Raw genomic sequence first — 17303 nt, 5'->3', positions numbered from 1 at the left:
TTACTTGAGCGTGTACAGAGAAGGGCAACAAGATTGGTGAGGGGAATGAAGGGATCCTCTTACCAAGAGAGGCTTAAGTTCTGCAAATTGCAGTGGCTGGAGACTAGGCACCCGTGCGGTGATCTGATTGAGGTATATAAGGCCTTGAATGGGTTGAGCACACTGAATTCTGATGGGATCCTTCCGCTTGTTCAGATTACGACCCTAAGGGGGCATAAATTCAAATTAAGAAAAGACAGATGTAGAATAGATGTACGGAAATTTGCCTTTAGCCAGCGGGTGGTTAATTGCTGGAACAAACTTCCATCTGTCGTTGTGGAAGTTGATAGGTTGAATAAATTTAAGGAGGAACTGGACAGGCATTTGGAGGCAATGGTGTGATTTTTTTTTTTTTTTTGGCTGATGCTGCATAAACTCATACACTTGCTTTCTTGCATCACATGCCACTACTACTACTACTATATGGGATTTCACCATTCTCAGATTTTTTGTATCACTTGATAAAGCCTATCTTTCATGTCTCCTCCCATATTCTTGAGTTGCTCTTCTTAGACATTGTCTGGTCCTGCTGCTTTCTTGTTCCTTAATTGACTTAATGCTAACTCAAATTCACTCATTGTAATTGTTGGGCCTTTAGCCTCCTCTTCCACCTTGTCTTCTGTTTCAGTATAGTCGTTCTCATCAATTGTTTCTTCTGCACAGTAGAGTTCTTCTAGATATTCCTTTCAATGCTCACCAATTTCCCCTGGGTCCATCAGTAGGTTCCCTTCTTTGTCTTTAATCATCGTGCTCCTCATTTTGGGATTGTATTGTAATGACTCAATTTTCCTATACACTTTGATTGTTGAAATTTTTTGTTTAGAAATCGCAAAAATGATGGGCAAATGCAAAAGAGTTGAGCTTTCGGTTAAACAAAAACTTGAAATTATTCAAAAGTTTGAAAACAGCGCATCCATTAAATCTCTAAAGAACCATTATGATGTTGGTGACCAAACCATACGTCACATTGTAAAAAATAAAGGGAAGCATCGTATTGGACACAAGAGTGGTACGTGGTAAGTTTTTTTATCCATCGCCATACATTTTACATAGGTTGCTGAACATTTTTCGATACAGTAAGTCCCCGACTTGCGCAACTACGGATTTACGTAAATTTGTTTTCACTCAAATTTTTTTAAATTTATTTTATTTTTTTTTTTTTAGGATTGTAAAAAATAATAAGCAATCAATAACGATGATCACGACATGCACAAATTTCACAAGTGAGATCGGAGTAACAAGCAAAAATCTGGAAAGAAGAGAAGATTCTTAAAATTATTTATGTTTTTATTTTTTTTTTTTTATGTGACTGAAGATTTCAGTGAAGGGAACACACACTTCACCATAATAACGTAAAAACCCACAGAATTCCAGCTACCAGTATCATCACAAATGCAATCAGATCGAGTTTATCACCCATTTATAATAGATTGCACTAACAGAAAATCCCAATAAATCGGAAAGTGCAAATTGTTTTTATTGTTTTTTGGCGACCTCCAGAAATGTGCTTTAGTAAAATGTGAGCTCGTGTGGAGTGATAATAGTGAGTTTTCACCTTAACCTCGTGAAGTTCTTTACAGAAAATTTCATTTTGACTGTTATCATGGTGCCGACTAAGAGCATAAGTGACAGCAGTACTAGTAAATCTACCAAGAAAAGGAAAGCAATCGATTTGGATCAGAAAATTAAACTAATAAGAATGCATGAAAATGGTCAAACGTTAACAAATATCGCACTGAATTCAGATTTGTCAATAACAATACAGTAGCAATATGCTACTAGCCATTCCTGAGTTACGTAAAACTCGACGAAGTAAGAAGTCCTGGAACATATCTCTTATATATGTCGGGGATCTGTATTTTTGATTTTTTACCATCTAACCCAGAAAATCGAGAGTCTGCTGTATTTGTTACATCTTTGTATGAGTCCTAGTATTTCTTCCGTGATCCAAGGTTTTCTTGGACCAAAGCTCCTCCTTCCTAATGTCTCCTGCATTACTTTTAATATACCTTGCTTTATCAAATCCCAGTTGATCTCTCCTGTTATGTTAGCTATGATTTCATTTGTTTTCTCTTTCTAATTCTTCTTAGCATGTTCATATTGTAATTTATCCAAATCCCAGCTAGTCCTTCCAATTCGTTTGAATTTCTTAAATCTAAGATTGCACTTTGCCATCACTAGACTGTAGTCAGTGTCAACTTCTGCTCCAGGATAACTGTGGCTCGACTTAATTTGGTTGCGGTATCTTGTCTTGACTAGTATGTAATCAATTTGTTAGCGTTGTATATCACCTGGTGCTCTCCAGGTGTATCTTCTTCTCTGTGTTACTTCAAATAAGGTATTGGTTGTCACCATATCATACTGTTCAAAGAAGTCGAGCAGCCTGTCGCCTCTGCTTTCCTGTTTCCCAGTTCAAACTTCCCAACTCCTCTCTATCATATTGCAATCCAACCACAGCATTGAAGTCGCCCATGATTACAACATTGTCACCATCCTCGATTCGTTGAGATCCTCGATTTTCTCATACATCTCTTCTATTTCTTGGTCCTCACTGTTAGATGTTGGGAAGTACACCTGGATAATTACTAGGTTTCTCAGAGATATTTTTATTTTCACCATCAGTAGTCTGTCATCTACATGGTAGGTATTCATAATATTCTTTGCCCAGTTTTTCTGGATTAGGATACAAACTCCATTTCGTCCAGTTTCTGTATTTCCACTGTAGATCATTCTGTACTCATCACTAAGGAAATCACAATTACCTTGCCATCAGGTTTCACACAAGCCCAAGATGTCCATTTCCCTATCACACATCATATATTCAAATATATGATATCAAAATTAATCTTTGCATCCAGTTCCTTTCTGACTACATCGTAGTATCCAATAAAATTGGTCAGACAAGACTTCCCCTTAACAAACCCATGCTGTGTCCGAGCTAAAACTGAAGTCTTGTCTAGATGATCCTGCAATGCTTCTTTAACCAGTGCCTCCATTAATTTCCCTGGAACACAAGTAAACTAACTGGTCTGTAATTACCTGTGTCTCCCTTTGATCCTCCTTTGTGGATTGGGATCACATTTGCACATCTCCAGTTCATGGGTACCTCGCCTGACTCCAAGGAAGCTCTCATAATTATACTTAAGGGTTTGCTTACTTCTTTTGCTACCTCCTTTAATATAACTGGATAGATTCCATCCACCACAGGTGCCTTTCTTATGTTTATCTTCAACAATTTCTCCTCCACTTTCCTCTCAGTTATTACAAAATCATCTAGCTTACTGCCAGAGTTTAACACACCTCTGGCATTCCCCTTCCTGAATAACTCCTCATGTGTGAATGTAGACACAAAATATTCATTTAGTTTGTTAGCTACCTGAGCAAGATCATCAACAGTTGAACCATCAGTATCAAGTGGACCAATCTAATTCATCACCTTCCTTCTAAACTTTACATAAGTAAAGAACTCTTTGCTGTTTTTCTTTGCATCCTTTGCCAAAGATTTCTCGTAATCTGCCTTTGCCTGCCTAACCTCCTTTGTGACTTGGTTACAGACCAGCTTATATCTATCATAAGCTTCTGTGTCACCTGTTAATTTATGTGTATTCCATGCATTTTTTCCCTCTGCCACATGTCTAATTAATTCATCTGACATCCATTTAGGCCTAAATAATGGCTGGTCAATAATCACCAGCTTCCGGAAAAGCAGACGAGAAGAAACAATTTTTGGAAAGCTAAGGATTGGGCATACGCACCTCACTCACCTGTATCTATTAACCAATGACAGTGCTCCCTAGTGTACATCATGTCAAGTACAACTGACCATTCACCATTTGTTAGTGGACTGTCTCAGTGTCCCAGTGGATGTTTCAAAACATCTGCTTAAACACCTTTAAATCAATTGCTAATACACAGTCATCATTAAATTTATTGCAGATTCTTGGAGATGATCCTAATAAAGAAGAACTGTTTACATTCCTAAATCATATAGGAATATATCATAAAATATAGTTATATTAATGAAGCTGATATTTCATATTCACCATCAGAAAGACACAATATGGCCCTGGCAGCCTATGTGTCGTTAAATTCGACAACAACAACATTAGGCCTAAAATTTGAACAATATTTCTTAGTTGGTATGAACAGCCTAGTAGCTTCCAAGATTAAAATTCTTTGAATGCATCCCATTTTGAATTTGCTGTTGGTAACGTCATCAGTTGATCCCACCGTATAGAATTTAAATACTGTCTCAGACCACCGTAATCACCTTTACGAAAACAAAAACCCTTTCCTTTACCCCTGATGGTAGTTACCTCTTTGAGTAAACCCCACTTCAGCACACTGTGATCACTGCCACCTAGTGGTTCCTTTATTTGCAGATTCTTAATGCATGAAGAATCACTACTGATAATTAGATTAAGAGTATCTCTAGTTGCCTGCTGTACATGCTGCTGTAGAAAACAATCATCCAATAAATCCACAAAAGCTTAGCTAGTGTGTGAGGGAACAAACCACAAGTTCCAGTCAATCACTGAAAAGTTAAAATCTCCCTTTATAAGACACTCTGATTTACTGGCAGGCTCTATTTCTCTGCACAATTGCTCATTATACTCATCAGATTCATTCATTAACACACCCTACTCTCATTTTTCCTTTCCCAGTGCTTATGTCACGCCAAACAGACTCAACATTCAATTTGTCCACCAACATCAACTGGATGCACTTCCTTAGATTTTATGTGTTTCTTAACTAATAGCATAACCCCTCCTCCCTTCCTCTCCTGTCTATCCTTTCTGTACACATTGTACTCCCCAAATTCCAATTCTGCATTGCTTATGTCTGTGTGACACCACATCTCTGATATCCCAACAATATCTGCTTTTGATGTCTTGACTAGCACTTCAAGCTCATCAAATTTATTAACTATACTCCTAGCATTGGTGTACATGCAAGTATACATGCACCTGTTTCTACTCTTAGTTACTCTAACACAGCCCATGTATTTACTTGTTCCGCTATGACTCCCAGCAGTCCTGGAAATTCCCATTGCCTTGCTTTCCAGGCTGCTGCTCAATTGCATTTCAATAGAAGCAGTGCAAGAATCACTTTCACCTCTGCCAGAGGCTACTGTTAATCTAATAGTCTGTGTATCCCCCCAAGTGAGCAGTTTTCCGGCCCATCTAACTCTGCCTCGATAGCATCAGCAAATATTCTTGCATCCTTTCTATTTAAGTGTATCCCATCCCTGTAGAAGCAGTCTCTCCTGTTAGCAAGCACAGACCAGGCTGAGAAAAATTCTACCCCTTGAGCCTTGCACAATCTCTCCAGGGCCGAATTGATTGACAAGGCTCTCATCATATACTCCCTCCTATTGTGACTGGCAGAATTGCAGACACTTTCAAATTCAACCCTAACTCACGGCGTTTTTTCAACATTGACCTGTACTTGTGAAGTAATTCCTACTCTTAATATCATTAGTGCCAACGTGTACCACAATATCACCCTTTGTGCTCTTAAAAGATGATATCTGCTCTACAACGTCATCAATCTTTGCCCCTGGCAGACATACCCTGGTCCTATGTAAGAGCAACAAAGAAATTGGATGCAAAAAATAATTTTGACACCCTATATTTAGATCTGAAAAGCTTTTGATTCCACATGAGAGAGTGTTGCACAAATTGGAACAGTGTGAGAAGATCACAATTGGAGAAACATACACTCAGTGAAGTTGCCAGTACTGCTGATTGCTCAATGGATCAGATTGCTGACACATTTTCTGTTTACTTCTTGAATTTTGCTGAAGCAGGTATTGGAGCAGTTGCCAGTATTTTTACCAAAAATATTAAGCTCTCCCAAATAATGATTAGCAGAGCAATCCTTACCAATAAACACAAGGAAAATCGCTGAAAAAGATTTCATAGAATCTTTTCATAACCTTTGTTAAAGTGCTCGGAAATTATTGAAAACTATTTTTTTTTCCAAGCAGTACAACACAAATATTGTTATACTTTTGATTTTAATAAAGATGTGCTGGTTGAAACAAAATAAAAGCATCTGATTTAGTCCATCTTATAAGAAAATAACAAATTGTAATGAAATAACAAGGCAATGGTTAGGCTACATTTTGAGTATTACATACAGGTCTGGAGGCTTCATTTTAGGAAAGATGCTGCTGGAACAGATGCAGAGAAGGACAACAAGATTGGTGAGGAACAAAAGGGTGCTTTTACTAGTTAAGATTAATTGCTAAGAGTGCTTACCAATAGGCTTCACAAAATTGCAGTGTCTAGAGACTAAGCATCTGCAAGGTAATCTGATTGAGATGTTTAAGGCTTTGAATGGATTGAGCAAGCTCAATGGTAATGACATTCTTCTTCTTGCTCAGACTACACACATGAGGGGAGCATAAATTCAAACTGGCGACGGATGGTCACAAGATGGATGTGTGGAAATTTGCCTTCAGCCAATGGGTTGTTGATTGTTAGAACAACCTTATATCTGTGTTGTGGAAGTGGGTAGTTTGAATAAATTCAAGAAAGAACTACACAAACTATTGGAGGGGTTGGACAAGTGATGTGAATTTATTATTATTATTATTTTTTTTTTTTTTGCTGCTGCTGCTGTATAAGCCTGCTTTCTTGAATCGTTTTCCACTACTGATAGTAATAACTAACTCAGAGTTATGCATCAATTATTTAAACAAAAAATCTTTATTGCAACAGAAAGAAGGTATATACACAGTTGATCCTGCACAATTCGCATCATGACCACAAAGCCAGGAGTTCACATTATTATTGTTATTGTTGCTCTTATATTATTTCTCCCTGATTGGGGGATTCCACTCCGTGATGGGTACTGCTACCAAGTACACAGAGTGGTTATAATGTCTGGTATTACTGTTGGTCGAGGAAATCTCTGACTATCCTACAGGTGTTCAGGATTGCGACTTTCTGGAGTTCCTTGTAGGTGTTCTCTGGGAGACCTATTGCTGCTAGGCTGCTATGTAGAGTCTTTGGTACCATACTGGTAGTTGGCGTGACGATCGGGATGGTCGATACTTCTTGCACATGCCACATCTCCTTGACCTCATGTCTCAGGTTCGTGTACTTCCTAATTTTTTCCTCATGGGTTTTCTGGACATTGCTAGTGTTGGGCACCTATGTCAATCAGGTAGGTAACCTTTTCCATCTTGTCCACAAGGGTTATGCCCGGTCTGTTGTGAGGGATGGTCTTATCCGTTATTATGGCGCAGTCCCAGTACAGCTTGTGGGTTTGTACTTGTAGTATGGTACACTTTCTTTGGTCAACTGGTATTTCCTCGTTAGCTTCTGATGTATTATCCTGGCTCCCTGGTCATGTCTATGAGTGTATTCAGTCTGGGTGATCCTTGAACCCCACGGTGATGTGTTGGATAGATTCTGAAACCAGGTGGCATCGTCGACATGTGTCATCTGACATTCTGGGCACCTTTGCGATGTATTTTCTATAGTTTCTGGTGTTGATTACCTGGTCTTGGATGGCCAGCATGAATCCTTCAGTTTCGGGGAAGAGCGTCATGCATTGGAAGCAATGTTATCGATGTGATCTTAATAGAGGTCATTGTAGTGCCTTCTTTGCCCATCTTTCTAACTTTGTTTCTTATACCGTCTGGGCAGTAGGGTGTTCCTCACTTAGGTTGAGTGAGGTATACCACTTATCTATCTTCCTTATGGCCTGGTGGAGTGCTGCTGTGTTGTTCTCGAAGTAATCCTTCAGGTTAACTATCACTGTTTTCTGTTGCTCTATCAGGTCTATCAGGCCCCTTCCTCCCTCTTTCCAAGCTATTGTTAGACTCTCCACTGCTGACTTCGGGTGGTGTTGGTGGCTCTTGGTCATCATTGTCCTTCGCATGATATCTTCTAGCTCAGTGTTAGTCCAATCTATGATCCCGAAGGTGAATTTTAGTACAGGAGCTGCATAAGTGTTTATGGCTTTAACTGTGTTCCCTTCATTCAATTTTGCTTTCTCAGCAGGCTTCTGAGTCTCTGATGATATTTTTCGGTCAGGCACTTGATTTCCTTGTGCTCTAACTGCTGAGCCTGCATCATCCCTAGATATTTATAGGTCTCTCCTTCTGTCATAGCTTCGATCTCTTCACCAGTCAGCAGCTGATAGTTTCAGCCAACTAATTTTCCCTGCTGCAGTGTGTGGGTCTTGCAATTTTTTAGACCAAATTCCATCCTGATGTCCTTGCTGAATTCTTCAGTGATTTGGAGTAGTTGCTAGAGTTGCTTCTCGGTTGCCGCATAGAGCTTGATGTCATCCATGTACATCAGGTAGGTGAGGGTGTACTGGTTCTTTCTTCCTTCTTTGAGGTTCTATCCATACTTGCTGGCATTAAGCATGGTGGACAGTGGGTTAAGTGCGAGACAACCACAGTGGGCTCAGAGCATCTCCCTGAAAGATTCCTCTTCTAATGGGGATTGGCCTGGTTGTGATGTTCTTGACCTTAATGGTGGTACTCCATTTCGCCATTGTTGTTCCTAGGAAGTTTGTCACTATTGGATTGACCTTGTAGATCTTCAAGGTCTCTATTAGCCAGCTATGAGGTATGGAGCCGAAGGCATTGCAGTAATCGATGTAGGCCATGTATAGCTTGCGGTGCTTCTTGCAGGCTTGCTCCATAGCTGCAGCATCTATGGTTAATTTCTCCTTGCATCCTTTGCTCCTCCGCTTGCATCCTTTCAGCTGTTCGGCCATTATGTTCTGACTCTCTAAGTGGTCTGATATCTTCTTGATTATGTAGCTGGTCAGGATCTTGTACATCGTTGGGAGGCAGGTGATTGGCCAGTATTTCGCCGGGTTTCTTGTATCTTCATCTTTAGGCTTCAGATATGTGACTCCTTCGGTGAGAAACTTCAGGATTGTCTCCAGGTGCCTTATCATTCGAGTGAACTGCTCTGCTAGGTGCTTGTGTGTGCAGGTGAGCTTCTTGTACCAGTAGTTGTGGATGTTATCAATTCCTGGGGTTCGCCAGTTGTGGGTGTTCCTGATCGACTGTTTTACTTCTTCTTCTCAAATCTCCCACTCTCTCATCTCTTGTATGTCCTTGGTTTTCTTCTGTTCTACTTCTGTCCAGGGTGCTCTGCTGTTATGTCTTACTTCACTGCTCCAGATATTTCCCCAGAACTCCTCGAATGTCTTCTTCTCGGGTGGTCAGTTTCCTGCTTTCTCATCTTCACCTAGTTTCCTGTAGAAGGTCTTTGGTCCTCATCGAAGATTTGGTTGTTTATTTTCCTCTGGGTGCTCTCTTTGTATCTGTGTAGTCTCTTGCTGAGTGCGAGGAAGTTCTGCTTCCATGTGTCCAAGTATTCTTCTATTCTCTGATTTCTGGTCTCATGTTTGCTGTGGACGCTGTCTTTCTCTTGAGGATGCTCTTCACCTTTCCAATTTCTTACTTCTATTACTCTGTTGGTACTGGGTCAACTGACCTATCTTGACTCTTAATTCTTCTATCTTCTGCTGCAAGGAAGCAGAAGATAGAAGAATTGAGAGTCAAGATAAGTCAGTTGACTTTATGGTGCAAGGAAGCCTGAGGCTTATGCTGCACCAGCCAAAAAAAATTTCTAAGTTACCCTGAGAGAGAGAGAGAGAGAGAAGTAGAAGGGAATCACCAAGAAAAAGAAGAATGATGATATCCAGCTCAGGACCCTATGTGTGCCAAGCCCATACTCACCAGATGTGAGCCCCAGAAATCAAGAGAATATTAGGAGTTTGCATATCAGTAAAATTTTTAAATATTTGGTTTTATAAAATGCCTCATATTATTATGTTAACAGCAAAGAAAAAAAATTACATTTATACATTTATAAAATTTACATGGGTAGGAACTATATAATGAGAACATTACTCAGTAACAAGTTCATATGAATGCCTTTCATTTAACAAGTAACAACTGTTGTGAGCCATTCCACACATAATATGCCAAAAGTAGGTTCAAAGGCTATAGAAAGTGTGCCCTTTAGGTCATTCTAAATTAGTGTTAGGTACATATTGAAAATGATGAGTAGCCAAACCCTTAGCCATAATTATGAGAGCATCCTTTGAGTCAGAGGAGGTCCCCATGGATTGGAGATGTGCAAATGTATCCCCAATTCACAAAGGGGGTTCAAAGGGTGACCCAAATAATTATAGACCTGTTAGTTTAACTTCTGTTCCGGGGAAAATAATGGAGTCACTGATTAAAGAGGTGATGCAGGATCACCTAAACAAGACAGCAATAATAGCTCAGACACAGCATGGGATTGTTAAGGGAAAGTCTTGTCTGATCAATTTGATTGGATACTACAATGTGGTTACAAAGGAACTGGATACAAAAAATAATTTTGATATCATATACTTGGATTTTGGGAACGCTTTTATTACTGTTGCACATGGACGACTGCTGTACAAATTGGAGCGGTATGGCAATAAGGGCAAGTTACTGTAATGGATAAAGGGATGGTTGAGTGAGAGATGGCAGAGAGTGGTAATAAATGGACGCTGTTCTACATGGACTAATGTTATTAGCAGAGTCCCCTCAGGGTTTGGTACTGGGCCTATTGTTGTTTTGTGTATTTATCAATGATATCAATCCAAATTTTCCGATGATACAAAGATTGGCAAGGTTGTTAATAACAGTAAAGACAGTATGCTACTGCAACAGGATCTAGAAAAGTTAGGTAGATGGGCTCAGAAGTGGCAACTGAAGTTTAACATTGACAAATGCACAAAGTACTGCATATGGATACCAGTAACCCAAGAGAAACATATCAAATGTGTGGTATTACACTCAGGGAAGTGGAGAATGAAAAAGACCTGGCTGTAATTGTGCAGTCAGATATGAAGTTCTCTGAGCAGTGCAGACGGGCTGCCAGAGCTGGTCATGGAATTTTCAACGATATATAGGAATTTTGCTAGCAGAGACAAGGAGGTGATTATCCCTTTGTATAAGGCAATGGTCAGGCCACACCTTGAGTACTGTATATAGGCCTGGAGGCCTCATTTTAGGAAGGATGTAGAGTTGCTAGAATGAGTACAGAGAAGGGCATCAAGATTGGTGAGAGGAACAAAGGGGTGCGCTTACGAAGAAAAGCTTAATTTCTCCAAATTGTAGCATCTGGAGACTAGGCACCTACAAGGTGATCTGATTGAGGTGTATAAGGCCTTGAATGATTTAAGCAGGCTCAATGCTGGCAGGATACTTCCACTTGCTCAGATTAAGAACCTGAGAGGGCATAGATTCAAATTTAGGAAAGACAGTTGTAGAATATATGTGCGGAAGTTTGCCATTAGCCAGCGGGCAGTTGATTGCTGGAACAGACTTCCATCTGTTGTTGTGGAAGTTGATAGCTTAAATAAATTTAAGGCTGAACTAGAGAAACATTTGGAGTGACCAGATGGGTGAAATGGGAAGGATTTTTTTTTTTGGCTGATGCTGTATAAGCTTGCTTTCTTGCATCATATGCCTCAACTAATGCTAATGTGTTCCTGTAGCATTGATCCAAATTTGTATCAAGGGGTTTTGATACAAACTGATGCAAATTTGTATCAATGGGAGGATCTATACATTAACGTAAGGTGCAAGTTGCAAGGGGCTAATGTTGAGAAACTCTGCAGAGCAGTGGGAGGGGGAGGACTCGCCAGCAACACTATAATAGTATGTGTAAAACTAATATTAAGCTCCCTAGGAATGGATAAACCATCCAAATGACTATATAAAAATAATTGGGAATCTCTTGAATTAAGTGTCTTGTGGACAATGTTTTTAGCTAATAATATAATATACATTTTCTTGTGCTCTAATAATATACAATTATTATTGGTGCACAAGATTATAACACTGATTGATTTGAAATTTGTTAACACATCCATATTGGGCTGCAAACTACACGTATAACACTGTGTATGCTAATGAAATTTGTACATTCTGAGTTGGACCTTTTTTTTTGTCTTTGTATTTTCTGATGTATTTGACCCTAAAATGAAAGTTGGTGTGATTTTATATTTAATTAGAGCTAATATCTATGATCAACAAGTGTTAATTACAGCAACCCACCGTTGGCCACTCTCCCAGACAAGGAACCACAGCAGTCAATGGGTGGGTTGTTCGACCAGAGAAATTAACAGTAATGTAATGGATGTGGTAATTCACTGCTGTTCATGTGCATTTAATGTTGTTTCTGTTGTGATCAAGTCTCTCACACTGTTCAGAAAGTAAGAGGATATTTAGAGAAGTTCATGTGCTTTGAAATGTGTATTAATGAATAATCACAGCTAATTTCTGTCAAAGACTGCAGCAACCCCTGGTGAATCAGTCCACCTATGGCATTGATATAAATCTCCCAGTTTCCAGTTATCTATTATGTGCCCCAATAGAAAATATGATTTTATTTCGTGCCTGTTGTTTAGAAAGCTCATCAGTATTAAAATAGCCTTATGTCAATTTTGGCGTAATAAGAAAGTATTTAGTAAAAAAAAAATAACAAAATAAAAAATACAGCCCTTTTGTAATCTATAAAAGTTTTGTTGAATCAGGGCAGATGCCTTTATAGAATAACAATCTTTGAAGGAAAATAAATATTATTGTTCCTATGTAATAATTCATTATTTCTATCAAATATAGTTTATATAAAAAGTGCTGTAGGGCATTCCTGCATTTTACAATCATATTCTTATAACAACTACAACTTGCAGCAGTAAATAGCAAATACTTTGAAGTGCTTTGCATTTCACATCTTGTTTCAGATTTTATGGAGAAAATCATATATACCCCTAACTTTTAAGGAAAATCAAGTATTTCAAATATTGTTTATTTCATTGTAAACAACATATTAATTTTTTTTATAAAATATATTGAAATAGATCTAATTTTATAATGCTAAGTTTTTAGTATATTATTAAATATACTAAACTAATTGTAATTGAAGTATGAAGCACAGAAGACAAATGTATCAGTCCCATTCACATGAGTTTCTAGAGCTTGAAACATTTAGTGACCTACTGATAGGTCACTTTGTTTGAAGAATTAGTTTGCAGCCTACTAGTTGGTTGTTCTGTCCAGCAGGCAGTTACTAAGCAAGGCTAGTTTTGTAATAAAAAATTTAAATATTGAACTAATGTGCTTCTTATATAAACTATAATTTGTCTTGTTTCTTCAGACACCAGAAAAGCATGTGAAAGAATATATCTTAGCACTTGGTGACCCACTGGCGGGTCATCTTGCCTGCAGAACCAGCAAGTAGCAACCCACAAGGAGATCACTCTGCCCAATGAACAGTCAATGAGTGGCTCAGCAGTGGGTCACCTTGGCATGAATATGTTAAACATCTGTATTAAAACTAACAAATACTTGTAAAGATAAATACCTCTTACGAGGACTTCCATGATATTTGAAGTGCCTGCTGTTCCATGTACATTATAAGGTGTGCAACGATAGCGACCCTGATGTTCATGGCTGACACGTTGAAATAATAAAGACCCATTGTTGAGAGTAACAACACCAGGTGTGGCATTAGGATCAAATGGTCGGCGATCTTTAGTCCATGTAATGAACTGGAATGGTGGGCTTGCCTGAACATAACAGCGTAGTATCCCTGATAGTCCTAGTGGAAGGTATTGGATGGTGGGAGAATATGTAACCCTGGCGGGATCTAAAAAGAACAAAACAAATAAAAAGAATATACACAAACCATTAAGACATGATAGAATATTAAGGAAACAGAAATTGATAAATATTAGTACTGGCAAAGTGATATTAGGAAACAAGATTATACAAGCATTAGCAAAAAAATTAAATAAATAAAAACTTTTACCCCCCCTTTATATGCTCATCCCTTTTCATAATCAATTCAGTCATGCTTTAAATTGATTCAAATTAGTTGAACAAAACCCCAGGTGAAAATTTATTCCAACAATCACTCACTCTCTGGATGAAGGGAAATTTCACATGTCTGTTCTGCAACCATACTTTTGATGTGAAAACATCTTTGATAGCACTTACTATATTTTCAGACTGAAGCAAAACCAACTAGTAATGAAATTTTCTTACAAAAATGACACAATTCCGTCTCTTAGTATGAACGATGCTAATTCAGTCACTAACACTGATTTGATAGCATAAGTAGCGGGCTGAAGAATAAAACGTGATATCCTTCATACTAAGAGACAGAAATGATAGCACGCCTAAATTACGCTTTATGATGCTAACTCAGTCACCAACATTAATTCGGTAGAGTAAGTAGCTGGTAGTAATATTATGCAAGGATAAAAGCTTTCCCTGCTTAACCCAGCCTGACCCAATCCGAGCCCAATCTGTTTTCCAAATTCATTACCCATACCCAACCGCACTCGAACCAATTTTTATTGCGGCCCAAATGAAACTTTTTATATAAATAAAATCACTGGCATTAGTTTCTGAAGTTTCATAATAATAAAAAAATAAACTTTCAGATTCAAAATTCAATAATAATAATTATCCAAAATAGTTATCAATATTAATTATAAAAAAAGAAAATGTAACAAATTTTCAATTTAACATACTTAATATAATTCCAAAACTAATATCGATATCCACCCCTACCCTACCCTAACCATCCTTCCTCATCTAAAATTTATCCTCCCTGTGTGTGTGTGTGTGTGTGTGTGTGTGTGTGTGTGTGTGTGTGTGTGTGTGTGTGTGTGTGTGTGTGTGTGTGTGTGTGTGTGTTATCTGGTTTTTAGGGGCATTAGCAACTAAGGCCATATTGCTCCGTGAATATGCAGTGGTCATTCCCTGACCTTTCCGCATCCCCCGTATTTGGTAGTGACGGGCTCGAACCCCAGTCTAATCAAGAAGCGTGTGCTGCGCACTGCTGCTCCTTCCCACCTGGCTATGGAGGCACTGTGTGTGTGCATGTGCGTGCCTGGTGCAGTGTAAGCTTCAGGCTTCCTCGTACCATATAGCTAATAATAATAGCGTCACCACTGTAGAAAGACTCAGTGACCTACTCCAGTATTTTTCATTGGAGTAGTCACATTTTTCAAGGTTGGCAAAGAACATGCTAACTCGATACCATCAAGAGCAACACTGGCATGAGCATGAAGGACTTGAAAGAAGCTAGCTGTTGAAGACCAGACAGCATGGAGGCAGTTCGCCAATGAAGTGTCCGAAAGTCAGCTGCAACCGAACAGATTAAAACAACAACAACAATAACTACAAACATTAACAGAAAATAGGAGGAGTATTTGCTGGATGGCTAACGTAGTTAGCATTAGCATTAGTAGAGGCACACAATGCAAGAAAGCAAGCTTATGCAGCATCAGCAAAAAACCCTCTAATTTCACCCCTCCATTCGTTCCAAATACCTATCCAGCTCAGCCTTAAATTTATTTAGGCTATCAACTTCCACAACAAAAGATGAAAGTCTGTTCCATCAATCAATTACCTGCTATCTAAAGGCAAACTTCCACACATCTATCCTACAACTGTCTTTCCTCAATTTGAATTTATACCCTCCCAGATGATTATACTGAGCAAGGGGAAGAATCCCATCAGCATTGAGCATGCTCAAACCATTCAAGGCTTTATACACCTCAATCAGATCAACTTGCAGGTGCCTAGTCTCCAAACACTGTAATCTGCAAAACTGAAGCCTTTCTTAGTAAGAGCAACAATTTGTTCCATTCGCTAATCTTATTGCCCTTCTCTGTACTCGTTCCAACAGCTCTACATCCTTCTTAAAATGAAGCCTACAGACCTGTATACAGTACTCAAGGTGTGGCCTAACCATCGCCGTATACAAAGGGATAATCACCGCCTTATCCCTGCTATAAAAATTCCTGTATATTATTGACACCATGAGCAGTGAAGATGGTCTGCAAGACCGTCTGCACTGCTCAAAAAACTTGATAACTGCCTGCACAATTACCCCCTCAGGTCATTTTCATTCTCTAACACTGTCAGTGTAGTACCACAGAGTTGATATGTTACTCTGGGGTTAATGCTTCCCATATGTAGTACTTCATTTGCCACCTCTCAGCCCATCTGCTCAAATTTTCTAGATCCTGTTGCGGCAGCATACTGTCATTAACAACTCTGCCAACCTTCGTATCATCTGCAAACTTGGACATTAAGTCTGATATACCATCATCAATATCATTTATAAATACAGAAAACAACAATGGACCCAACACTGAACCCTGAGGGACTCCATTAATAATATTAATCGACAAAGACCAGGGTCCATTGATTACCATTCAATGTCTTCTCCCACTCAACCATCCCTTTATCCATAGCAGCAATTTGCCTCCAATGCCACACTGCTTCAATTTGTGCAGCAGTCTTCCATGTGCAACAGTATCAAAAGCCTTTCTAAGATCCAAATATATGATATCAAAGTTATTCCCTGCATCCAATTCCTTTGTGACCACATCATAGTATCCAATCAAATTGGTCAGACAAGGCTTCCCCTTAACAAACCCATGATGTGTTCGAGCTATAACTGAAGTCTTGTCTAGATGATCCTGCAGTGCTTCTTTAACCAGTGCCTCCATTAATTTCCCTGGACCAGAAGTTAAACTATCAGGTCTATAATTACTTGTGTCAGCCTTTGATCTTCCTTTGTGAATTGGGATCGCATTTGAATATCTCCAGTCCATGGGTACCTCCCTTGAGTCCAAGGAAGCTCTCATAATTATGGCTCAGGATTTGCTTACTTCCTTTGCTGCATACTTTAATATAACTGAATAGATCCCATCCACCCCAGGTGCTTTTCTTATGTTTATCTTCAACAATTTCTGCTCCACTTTCCTCTCAGTTATTACAAAAGCATCTAGCTCACTGCCAGAGTTTACTTCACCTCTGGCATTCCCCTCCCTGAATAACTCCTCATGTGTGAATGTAGATGCAAAATACTCATTTAGTTTGTTAGCCACCTGAGCAGGATCATCAACAGTTGAACCATCGATATCCAGTGAACCAATCTTATTCATCCCCTTCCTTCTAGAGTTTACATAGGTAAAGAACTCTTTACTGTTTTTCTTTGCATCCTTTGCCAAAGATTTTTCATAATCTGCCTTTGCTGCCCTAACCTCCTTTGTGATTTGGTTACAGACCAAGCTTATATCTATCGTAGGCTTCAATGTCACCCATTAATTTATATGTATCCCATGCATTTTTCTTCTCTGCCATATGTCTCATTAGTTCATCTGACATCCATTTAGGCCTAAACCTTGAACAATATTTCTTAGTTGGTATGTAAAAC

The 17303-nt window shown here is 38.9% G+C and overlaps 1 protein-coding gene across 1 annotated transcript in view; it reads right to left on the bottom strand.

Moving 5' to 3' along the window:
• The window catches only part of LOC150076138 (protein turtle-like), a 481828-nt gene that overhangs the window by 154967 nt on the left and 309558 nt on the right, over window positions 1–17303 (bottom strand). The window contains exon 6 of the mRNA XM_090387265.1: window positions 13428–13712. Coding sequence (XP_090243391.1) covers window positions 13428–13712 — 285 coding nt within the window. The remainder of the gene's footprint in view (window positions 1–13427; window positions 13713–17303) is intronic.

The sequence above is a fragment of the Mastigoproctus giganteus genome, chromosome 13, assembly GCF_048544385.1.
Source record: "Mastigoproctus giganteus isolate SK-2022 chromosome 13, ASM4854438v1, whole genome shotgun sequence".
NCBI classification, from domain to species: domain Eukaryota; kingdom Metazoa; phylum Arthropoda; class Arachnida; order Uropygi; family Thelyphonidae; genus Mastigoproctus; species Mastigoproctus giganteus.
The sequence above is the reverse complement of the archived record's forward strand: the minus strand, read 5'-3'. Positions and strand labels throughout refer to the sequence as shown.